This window comes from Platalea leucorodia (assembly GCF_965183815.1).
Source record: "Platalea leucorodia genome assembly, contig: HAP1_HAP1_SCAFFOLD_148, whole genome shotgun sequence".
In the NCBI taxonomy this organism is placed as follows: Eukaryota; Metazoa; Chordata; class Aves; order Pelecaniformes; family Threskiornithidae; genus Platalea; species Platalea leucorodia.
Genome location: NW_028121395.1, coordinates 156,148 through 167,859, shown reverse-complemented (window position 1 = coordinate 167,859; position 11,712 = coordinate 156,148). Strand labels below are relative to the sequence as shown.

Sequence of the window (11,712 nt, the reverse complement as noted above, 5' to 3'; positions counted from 1 at the left end):
ATGTCCAACAGCAGCTCCATCACCCACTTCCTTCTCCTGGCGTTCGCAGACACATGGGAGCTGCAGCTCTCGCACTTCTGGCTCTTCCTGGGCATCTACCTGGCTGTCCTCCTGGGCAACGGCCTCATCATCACCGCCGTAGCCTGCAACCACCGCCTCCACACCCCCATGTACTTCTTCCTCTTCAACCTCTTTGTTCTTGACCTGGGCTCCATCTCCACCACTCTCCCCAAAGCCATGGCTAATTCCCTCTGGGACACCAGGGCCATCTCCTACACAGGATGTGCTGTTCAGCTCTTTCTATTTGCCTTCTTGGTAGTAGCAGAGCGTTACCTTCTCACCATCATGGCCTACGACCGCTATGTTGCCATCTGCAAACCCCTGCACTACGGAATCCTCTGGAGCAGCAGAGCTTGTGTCCACATGGCAGCAGCTGCCTGGGGCAGTGCTTTTCTCAATTCTCTGCTGCACACGGCCAACACATTTTCACTCCCCCTCTGCAAGGGCAATGCTGTGGAGCAGTTCTTCTGTGAAATCCCCCACATCCTCAAGCTCTCCTGCTGTCCTGGTTTCAGCTGGGATAGAGTTAATTTTCATCTTGGTAGCTGGTATGGGGCTGTGTTTTGGGTTTAGGATGAGAACAATGTCGATGATACACTGATGCTTTGGTTCTTGCTAAGTAGTGCTAAGCTCTTGCTAAATAGGTGCTAAGTGGCGCTCACACTGGTCAAGGACTTTTCAGCTTCCCCTGCTCTGCCGGGTGCACAAGAAGCTGGGAGGGGGCACAGCCAGGGGGAGTGCTGACCCAGACTGGCCAAAGGGCTATTCCATACCATATGACGTCATGCTCAGTATATAAGCTGGGGGAAGAAGAAGGAAGGGGGGGGGGACATTGGGCATGATGGCGTTTGTCTTCCCAAGTAACTGTTACGCGTGATGGAGCCCTGCTTTCCTGGAGATGGCTGAACACCTGCCTGCCCATGGGAAGTAGTGAATGAATTCCTTGTTTTGTTTTGTTTGCGTGCACGGTTTTTGCTTTGCCTATTTAACTGTTCTAATTTATTTTACTTCAATTATTAAACTGTTCTTATCTCAACCCACGAGTTTCCTCCCTTTTACCCTTCTGATTCTCTCCCCATCCCACTGGTGGGGAGTGAGCGAGCGGCTGCGTGGTGCTTAGTTGCTGGCTGGGGTTAAACCACGACACCTGCTCAAACTCCTACCTCAGGGAGACTGGGCTTCTTGTGGTCAGTATCTTAGTGAACTTAGGGTGTTTTGTTTTCATGGTGGTGTCCTATGTGCAGATCTTCAGGGCCGTGCTGAGGATGCCCTCTGAGCAGGGACGCCACAAAGCCTTTTCCATGTGCCTCCCTCACCTGGCCGTGGTCTCCCTGTTTATCAGCACTGGCGTGTTTGCTTACCTGAAGCCCCCCTCCGTCTCCTCCCCATCCCTGGATCTGGTGGTGGCAGTGCTGTACTCGGTGGTGTCTCCAGCACTGAACCCCCTCATCTACAGCATGAGGAACCAGGAGCTCAAAGACGCACTGAAGAAGCTCATTCAATCCGTAGTCTTTCAGCAGCACTAAGCTGCCCATGTCTCTTCACAAGTGATTTCCAATGTATCTGGGGAATCTCCTGTGCTTTGGGCGTTTTATTTGTGATAATTCTGTTTCTCCAGGAATGTCTGCATGCTGTCCACTTCTCCAGAGGCATGAACCCAGTCTGTCTGACTCAAAGGTCTTTGCGCGTATGTCTGTCCTGATGGTACAGTGGCCTCCCATGTCACATCTCTGTAATAAAAGGGGATTTCCTCAGTGCTGGTGTCTGGAGGTTGGGCTCTTCTTCCAAAGCTGAGCTCAGGAACAGGCTAAAGGGATTGCCTCCTTGTGTCTATGCTGCTGTGCTAGTGTTCTCCATGGGCTAAGGGGAGGAGGACATGGGGCGACGTGTTCGGGAATGGGACTGGAGTGAGCTTTCACTGGTGGCCTCCCTATTCGGCCACATCCAGCACTGGCCCCTCTCCACAGGTTTATGGGTGAGTTTTGCTGCACGGCCATTTTTGCCTCCTCCTCCTGGGCTCAGGGCCTGCACTGGGGGAATGGCCAGCTGTGCTTGACCTTTCTCTCCTTGTCCAGACCCTGGCAGACCCTGGAGCAGGGATGTCTGCGAAATCTTACATGGGGTGCACATAGGGCTGGGTAGGTTCTAGGACGTGGGGGAGGCTATGTCAAGTAGGAGGAACAGAAGGGGGACAGGGCACAAAGGGATGTCATGGAGATCATGCAAGAGAAACTGTTCCTCACACCGAATACACCCTTTGCCCCCCAGTGCCAACAGGGCACTGACAGGGGCCAGGAAGCAGCTGCCAGGGGGTGACCACCTGGAGCTTGTGGCTGCAAGAGAAGTCAAGAGCAAAGAGAAGAGCGTCAATTGCTGTGTTAGCGACCAAGGCTGAACAAGGCAAATGCAGGGCTGCTGCTGAACGAGGATGGTGATCTATTAAACAGGAGACACCAATGGGGCTGAGGGACTCAAGGCCTTCTTTGCCTGAGCCGTTAGTGAAAAGGTCTCCCAGGCCTCTGTGCTCAATGAAGAGGTTCAAGGAGGAGGAGAGCACGTATTGGCAGGAACCTCATGAAATCCCAGAAGGACAAATGCCAGTTTCTGCCCCTGCAGGGGACTCACCCTGGCAATGGCACTGTCTGGGGGCTGCCTGGCTGGGAGCAGCCCTGTGGGAAAGGTCTTGGTGGCCAGCAAGCTGGATAGGAGGCAGCCGTGTGCCCTGGCAGCAAGGGAGGACAGCAGCATCCTGGGCTATACAACCTGGAGCATGGCCAGGAGATGGAGGGAAGGGATTCTCTGGAACATTCCATCCAGACTTCAGATCCTCAATTCTGGGACGATATTGGCAAGCTGGAGTGGGTTTAACAAAGGGCCTGCAGGACAGGCAGGGACTGAAGCACATTGCTGGTGAGGAGAGGCTGAGGGAGCTGGGCTTGTCCAGCCTTGAGAAGGGAAGGCTGAGGGGGACCTCAGCCCAGCCTGCTAGTGCCTACCAGGAGGTCATGGGGAATACAGAGCCAGGCTCTTAATGATGGTGCATATTGGGAGGAAAATACCACTGAGCATTCAGCCTGGAGATAAGGAAAATGTTTTTCACCATGAGGCTGAGCTCCTGACTCCTGGGCTCTTCTTCCCAAGTGAAACCCCTCCAAGATGAAGTCCCAAATGTGGATCTGAGGCTAATTTGGCCTGAGATACCCTCCTGACAGTGAGGGACAGATACATCCCAGCAAGATTCAATTACTTGGACCACCAGTACAGTCCAGAAAAGCCTTGCACAGGCATGGAAGAGGCTGAGGATCTCATTGCCTCCCTTCCCCACCCCTTGCCTGGTAAGGTCTGCCCCCAAGTCTCCCTGGGCCTTGAGTCCCCCAGCAGCCTCTGGGGTAGCAAAGCTTCAGCCATGTGAGAGCAAGCTGCAGCTGGGGAGCACTAGTGCCAGCTGGACACAGGCAAGTGGATGGGAGCAGAGGGGATGCACCCAAGGGGGCTGGGGGAAATGGCTGCTGTCATTGCAAGGCTGCTGCCCTTTGGCTTTGAAATGTCATGGCAGCTGGGGGGAACATAAGGATCCTTGTTAGAAAGTCGAACCGATGGCCAGTTTCTAGAGGCGTCCCTCCCGGAGAAGTGCTGGGGCCAGTGCTCTCTGACATCTTTAGTGGTGGCCTGGACAATGGGACAGAGTTCACTCTCAACTTGTTTGTGGACGGCACATAACTGGGGGGAGCCCTCCATTGAGTAGGGGGCAGGGAGGGGAACTGGATGATGCCCAGAAATATCTCCCACATTGAATTACTCAATCAATCTTTACCTGGAGTTCTCTGTAAAGACAAACGAGGTACAGGAAGGAGAAAGGGCAGAGAGGCTGAAGAAGAGATGGGAAATAGGTCACTATAGATAGAGTAGTTTTTCAGAAGAAAATTTCTCCACTGAGAGCACTGGTAGGAAATGTATTTTGATGAACAGCTGCATATAAGTATGCTGGCAGAGGGGAAGTAAGGTACTGTGCTCATGTGGTCCTCCCAAATACAAAAATAAAAAGAGGAAAACAGTATTAGAACTTAGCCAAAATACCTGACATTCTGCAAATGAAGATTGTTTTGAGTTGTTGCCTAGAATAAGTTTTAAGTAGGTTTCAACTCAAGACTATAAGACCTACGTTCAGGTCTGGATTCATTTGCCCACATGCGGAGGCTGTTGCTGTCTGAGCTGCCCCGGGGTTACAGATGTACCCATAAGGTGCTTGGAAATGTGACCCAGGGCTCCCTTCTGGAGCATTCGTTGGTCACCAGGAAACCTCCAGGCATCTCGGTTAAGACATCTTGTGTCTTTCCATTTACTGCCAAGGGAAGCCTAGACAACTCGATTAGAGGTAGACATCTGCATTGAGGTGTTTGGTGCTGGGTAAGGACAATCTTGTCCCTTTCTGCACCTAAAATAGAGTGACAATTCACGCACCCCGGAGGGAATATGAAGGGAGTGTGTCTTGCTGATTTAGGGCCTCCTTCCAGAAGTGCTGGTAACACAAATATGTTGGCCATGCAGAAACAGCATGTTTCCCTGAAGACGGTCACCCTTCTTCTCTGGAACGGTTGAGAGAGCTCAGCCCCTCAGAGTGTGACCGGCTGTGTGAAAGGGCGAGCAGTGGCAAGGCCAGTCCTGGGCAGGGAGTGTTTGAGGACACTGAACTCCATGTGAGACACAAACATACTCTTTTTAATGTTATAGGCCTGATTACGACAGAACAATTCAGAAAATGTCAAAAAATAAAATGAAGCAATGAAGAAATTAAAGAAACAATTTAAAGGGAAGGAAATGTTCTACTGCTGTGGTGGGTTGACGCTGGTTGGATGCCAGGTGCCCACCAAGCCACTCTATCACTCCCCCTCCTCAGCTGGACAGGGGGAAAAAAATATGACAAAAGGCTCGTGGGTCAAGATAAGGACAGGGAGATCACCATCAATTCCTGTCATGAGCAAAACAGACTCAACTTGAGGAAATTAATTTCATTTATTGCCAATCAAAAGTCAGAGTAAGATAATGAGACATAAGAACAATCTTAAAACACCTTCCCCACAACCTTTCCTTCTTCCTGGGCTCAGCTTCCCTCCCGATTTTCTCTACCTCCTCCTCTGCGAGCGGTGCAGGGGGACAGGGAATGGGGGTTGTGGTCAGTTCATCACACGTTGTCTCTGCTGCTCCTTCGTCCTCAGGGGGAGGACTCCTCACACTCTTCCCCTGCTCCAGCATGGCGTTCCTCCCATGGGAGACAGTTCTCCACGAACTGGTCACACAGCTCAGCTAACATTGGTGGTGTCCTCTCCTGGGCACTTTCCAGACCAGCTCAGACCTTTCCTGGCTCTTCCCATCTCCCCTGCCCTCTCACCAGCCCAGCCCCACAGAGCAGCCCAGCCTGGGCTGGCCCCACGGCAGCGCCCACCGCAGCCCACAGCCCCAGCCCCTCTGAAGGGAGCAGAGAAGGGTCAGCCTCCCCATCAGCCCCAGGGCTGGAGGCTCACCATGGCATGAGGAAAGGGAGGTTAGGGAAATGGCATGAAGCATGGTCTCTGGTCCAGGAGATGCCACAGACTGACCATGCCCCATCATTGCCAGTCCCCCTCCCCACGTCAGCACAAGAGTCCCGGGCAGGGCACAGAGCAGCCTGCCCCAAGTGGGTGCCTGCAGAAAGAGGTTTCTCTTTCTCATGGATTCCTCCCTGCAGGCACAGAAATGCTCCCTTGCTCTTTTCCCTGGCCATCCCTTTCCCCTGGCCAACTTGTCTTGGTTCCCACCCCGTGCTCCCCACAGGCCCCTGAGCTGGCAGTGCTGCTCTGAAAAGACCAGGTCCCGCTGTTGTCCAGAGCCATGGCTCCAGGGAAGTAGCAGCCCCAACATGAAGGTGACAGAAAGGATCTGCTCACTGAGGCAGTGAGCGGCAGCCCCGATGTCCACGAGTGCCTGCTCCTCCATGTGGCAGCTGGGCTCGTGGCTCCTTGACCCCTCCTGTATGCTGGGGCTGCACTCCCATCTCCAGAGGAGTATGAGCCGGACCACAGCCAGTCTGCTGAGAACCTTTTACACCATATCCAGAATATTTTCCTAGGTTTTGACATCCTGCAATTCCAGAGAGACCTGGGCAAACTGGAGCCAGGTCAGTGGAGAGCCACCAAGGCCAGTAGGATAGGAGAACTTGTACTGTGAGAAGAGGCTTAGAGAGCTGGGCTTGTTCAGACAGGAGTAGAGAGGATCTTGTGGGAAACATGCAGCAGCATCACTCAGTTCCCAGGAAGATGGGAGTCAGGCTCATGTCCATGACACAAGGACAAGAGGCAATGGGCTGAAACAAGAGAGGGTCAGGCTAGAGAGAGGGAGAAATTATTCCAGCAGAAGGATAGTCAGGGGCTGGAAGCTGTTTCCCAGGGAGCGTGCACTGGCTCTGTCCTGGAATGGGATCAAGATGTGTTTGGATAAAGCCCTGAGTACTCTGTCTGTCCCTGCTTTGAGCAGGAGGTTGGTCCAGACACCTCCTGAGGTCCCTTCCAGCCTGAATGATGCTGTCCTTCCTTCCCCTTCATGTTTTCCACTTCGGGAGAGCTCTTGGGTTCTCCCTGACCCCAGAAGTCATTCACATCAGGTTCAGGGCTGCTTCACAGGTGTCCCCAAACAGCCCTGACCACATCCATTGCTTCCCTTTTCCTTTGCCCAAAGCCAGCTGCTTCTCTTTTACTATCCTTATACCCTCCAAGAATAACAGCCTACAGTGTTAATCCATTCAGAGCCTGTTGCTCAAGGAATGTCAGCATCCACGTACAGAGTCTACAAATGAGCCAGGCATTGAAGCCATCATTGTGGAAAAAGACATGAGGCATTTGACCAGCTCCTTGAATCCAGGAATCAATATGCCATGCCTCCTGAGATTCCCAGGAACGCCTAAACTTGAAGTGCAGAGAAGTGTGAGTCCTCTTTAGGTGTCCAGGAGACAGGGAGAAGAGAGCAGGCTTCAGTTTCCCAAATCCCATGACAGTGTGCAGACCATCCTTCCCTTGGCCTCTGGCATCCCATTTCTTGAGATGCAAACCCGGTGCGTCTTCTGTCGATAATGCACCAATAATCCTTCAGGTATTTCTGCGATTTCCCTAAAAGCGGCATTATCTATGAGTGGCCCTGAGGAGCAGTGGTTGGCCATGTGTAGGTCTGGGATAGAGGTCAGGGGATCAGTTAGAAAGAAGGGGGTGGCTGATGGTGTTAGTGAATCCTTAAAACCATGTCTGAAGCCAGCAATGGAAAGCAGTGGGTGTCTGTGGGTGGAGGAGGAAGAAGAAGATTGTCCTGGGAAGATGGCAGGAAGGAAGGCCCCTCCTGTGCAAATCAGGGATGAGACAGGCATTTCCATCGCATGTGCATGGCTCAGCCTGACAGATGGGGAACGCCCCCTGCTTGGGGTGTCTGTGCTCAGTCATGCCCCATGAGCTGACCTGACTCTCCTCCCCTCCTTCACTCCTCACACTTGGGTGCGTGTCAGGAACCCTCCCTGAGCCTGGAGGATGCACAGCCCTCCTGGGGTGAGGTCCCACCACTGCAGGGGAAGAGGGAGGGTTGGTGAGACACATGGGCACACAGGGAGAGAGCAGTGCAGGTGCAGCAGTGAGTGCATTGAAGGCAGGAAGAAGACTTGACATGTCGGGGGCTGTCATGCTGAAGTGAAATAGGGTGAGTCTTGATTTGGAGGCAGCAGCAGAAGGAGGATGGGCAGCTGAGTGCTGGGCTGGGGAGCTAAGCAGAGGATTCTAGCATGTCTGGGGCTTGGAACTCTTGGGTGAGAAAGCAGCACTAGCAAGGCTTTGGAAGAAACGGGATGGGTTTGGGGAACTCAGAGGCATTGGCAAATGCTCAGAAACACAGAGCTTGGTGCTGGAAGCAAGGAAGCAGGCACAGGCACAGGTCAGTGTAGCTGTGGTGGGGATGGCCAAGGGCCTTGGTGGGGCTTTGACACCCCAACAGAACTGGGACCCTTGTCCACTCAGCTGTGGCTTCTGTCTCTTCCACTGAGACCCACGAGAGGACATGAGGTCCTTACAGCTCCAGCGCCTCGTTGCCTCCTCCTCACCCACCCTCCACAGAGCCTGGCAGGTGTCCTACCACTGACCTGCGCCTGCCACCACACACTCCCACATCACAATGCCCCCAGGCAGAGCCCAGAGCCTCACAAGAGGGAAAGGATCCCCCTCTGCAGGGGATGGGGGTCAGGCCTTGGCCATCCTGCTTGGTGAAGCACATCAAGGGCTTTCACAGTGGGAAAACATTTCACATTGAAACGTCCTCCTGTGCCAAGTGCCTCCGGCTCCCTGCTTCACCATCCCCCAGGGACAGGAACCTTGTGTGCTCATTCCCTTCATGGTCTCTTCAGTGATGGCCTTCAGCAGGGCCTGCTAACACCCTCCAAAACCTTCAGCTGTGCTGCTTTTACTTCTCTGGAGGCTTGGTCAGTCTTTCAGGAGCTGCAGTCGAGGAACTCGGCACCAGAGGGCTCATTGCCACACAAAGCACCACAAGGAGCCGAGCCTGGGCATAACTTTCCTTTAGTCCTAAATTCTTACGTGGTTTCCTAGAGAGATTTCAGGAGTGTAGTCAAAGTGAAAAGATGTCAAAGCAAAGAGGCAAAGTGAATCAAATGCTTGATTTTGAATAGCCAGTTCTGCATGAATCCCAGTGTATTTGGGTTATAGGAATGTCTTTAAGTGGAATCTGCACCATCAAGACCCATGTGGGTGGATGGGAACAGCCACCCCCAGTAAGGGGGAATCCCCATGTGCTAGACTGAGGCATGCATTCAAGATCCAAACCTCTGCAGTGCCCACTTGTTCCAGGCCTCCAGGCAGAGTGTGACTTAGTCTGTATGACCTTCTAAGCCTCTGTCAGCTCATTTTGATGCTCATTTTGATGCTCATTTTCCCTGCAACTCTCAAGCCTGTGGGAGCTTTGGCTTTGGCATCCTCCCTTCATCCTGGGGCAAGGTTTCTCAATTCCTCCTTTGCATCTTCCTCTGCTTCCACTTCCTGGGGGCTGCCTTTTTTCTCAGTTTATACCAGCAGCCTCCTGAGATGAATGTTTCTCTTCATGGCTATTCAAAGAGATCATTCTTGTCCTTGCTGGAGGCAGTCCTGTAAGGCCTGTCAGATTTCCTGAGCTCCTTTACCCTACAGAGCTGCTTCCCATGGCACCACCTGGATCAGTCTCCCAAGTATGTCCAAGTCTTCCTCTCTGGGGTGCACCCATCTGTGCTCCGCTGGTGGCCTTCCTCACTCCTCTTTGGCACCGGGGACCCCACTATTTCCTGGTCACGACAGCCAAGGCTGACACTGATGATCACATCCCTGACCAGCTCTTCCTTCTTTGCCAATACCAGATCCAGGGGAGCATCACCCTTCTTGGCCCATCTGGCAGCTCTGTGAAGACATTGTCCAACGATCCTCCAGACTGTTGGCACCCTGTTGCTTTGCCTGGCCAGCGAATGCCAGGGCAATTATAGCTCCCCATGGGAACACATGCGTTGATCTGGAGACTGCCTCACATTGCTGACAGAAGACTTTCTTCTTCTCCTGTTTTTGATCAAGTGGATCGTAACTGCCAACACAATGTCACTGTTAATGACTTCTCTGGTCCTTAATGACAAAAACTAACCCGACTTGCTGCCTGTCATATGAAAGACCTGCATAAATCTGAGCTGGGCCTTCATACAGGGACATCCCCCCTCCTCAGATTCCCCACCACTCTCTCCAGCAGAGCCTATATCCCTTCACTGCAGCACCCCAGGTAAGCATGTTGTCCCACCACGTCTGAGTTAAGCCAAAACCACCCCAGTTCTGTGACAAGACATGGGGCTCCAGCTCCTCCTGGCTGGGCTCCAGCTCCTCCTGCCCATGCACATGTTGGCTGCAGCACCTCAGCTGTGGCACCAGGGTGGAGCTCAGACTCCTCCCAGGAAAACCCGAGCGGTCATCCTGACCAGAACACTGCACCTGGAGCAGTCAGTGCTGTGCTGGGCTGGGCTGCGCTGGGCTGCACGTACACTGTAGCCTTCACACCTGGGCTGTGCTGCACAGATCCCTTGGCCGCAGGAGAAGCTCAGCAGCTTGTAACAGAGGAGCGTGCAGGCAGCTCCCACTCGGTACTGGCCTTTATGCCCCCTGCGTGGCCTTGCTTGTATCGACCAAGGCAGCAGGAAGTTCTCCTGAGAACATTGCTTCTGTTTGACTGTAGAGATGATAAATAGACGACTTGTTTTCTTGTTAGAAAATCCTGCAATAGCTAGAATGACCAAAACAAGAGACTCCCTGCTATGGATGGGGTCTGCATAGTGTGCTGCATTTGGGTTGGAGGCCCATTCGGTGCTACACAACCTGGGTACCCACCATCTAAAGGGACATAAGATTCTCTATAGGATTCTTTCCTTACAGTGTTAGCTCTCATGCAAAGCATTTTAAAAACTATCTAACGAAGTCTGAGTGCCTTTCTTACTGGGATCATATTGGACCAGCACATCCTGGTGCAAAAACACTCTCTCAGAACACTTAAGACCATAGAATTGTTTAGGTTGGAAAAGACCTTTAAGGTTATCAAGTCCAACCACTAACCTAACACTGCCAAGTCCACAACTAAACCATGTCCTCCAGCACCACGTCTACCCGTCTTTTCAACACCTCCAGGGATGGGGACTCAACCACTTCCTTGGGCAGCCTGTTTCAGTGCCTGATTACCCTTACAGGGAAGAAATATTTCCTAATACCCAATCTAAACCTTCCCTGGTGAAACTTGAGGCCATTTCCTCTTGCCCTAGTGCTTGTTACTTGGGAGAAGAGACCGACACTTGCGTCGCTACAACCTCCTTTCAGGTAGTTGTAGAGAGCAATAAGGTCTCCCCTCAGCCTCCTTTTCTCCAGGCTAAACAACCCCAGCTACCTCAGCCGCTCCTCATAAGACTTGTGCTCTAGACCCTTCACCAGTTTCGTTGCCCTTCTTTGGACATGCTCCAGCACCTCAATATCTTTCTTGTAGTGAGGGGTCCAACACTGAAGACCGTATTCGAGGTGCGGCCTCACCAGTGCCGAATACAGGGGGACAATCACCTCCCTGGTCCTGCTGGCCATGCTATTCCTGATACAAGCCAGAATGCCATTGGCCTTCTTGGCCACATGGGCACACTGCTGGCTCATATTCAGGCGGCTGTCAACCAACACCCCCAGGTCCTTTTCTGCCAGGCAGCTCTCCAGCCACTCCTCCCCCAGCCTGTAGCATTGCATGGAGTTGTTGGCTGACCAAGTGCAGGACCCGGCACTTAGCCTCGTTGAACCTCATACAGTTGCCCTCAGCCCATCAATCCACTCTGTCCAGGTCCCTCTGTAGGGCCTTCCTACCCTCCAGAACATCAACATTCCCACCCAACCTGGTGTCATCTGCAAACTTACTGAGGGTGCGCTCAATGCCCTCATCCAGATCATTGATAAAGATATCAAGCAGAAGTGGTCCCAGTACTGAGCCCTGGGGAACACCACTTGTGACTGGCGTCCAACTAAATTTAAATCCTTTCACCACAACTCTTTGGGCCTGGCCATCCAGTCAGTTTTTTACCCAGTGAAGAGTATGCCCATC

General features: G+C 52.7%; 1 protein-coding gene across 1 annotated transcript; it reads left to right on the top strand.

Annotated features, from left to right (window-relative positions):
• LOC309603619 (olfactory receptor 14C36-like) lies at positions 1–1,586 on the top strand (the record flags this gene model as incomplete). The annotated part of the gene is made up of 2 exons (XM_082338416.1): positions 1–562; positions 1,213–1,586. The coding sequence occupies 2 exons, from the start codon at positions 1–3 to the stop codon at positions 1,584–1,586; spliced, it is 936 nt and encodes a 311-aa protein (XP_082194542.1).
• Between the last annotated feature and the right edge of the window lie 10,126 nt (positions 1,587–11,712).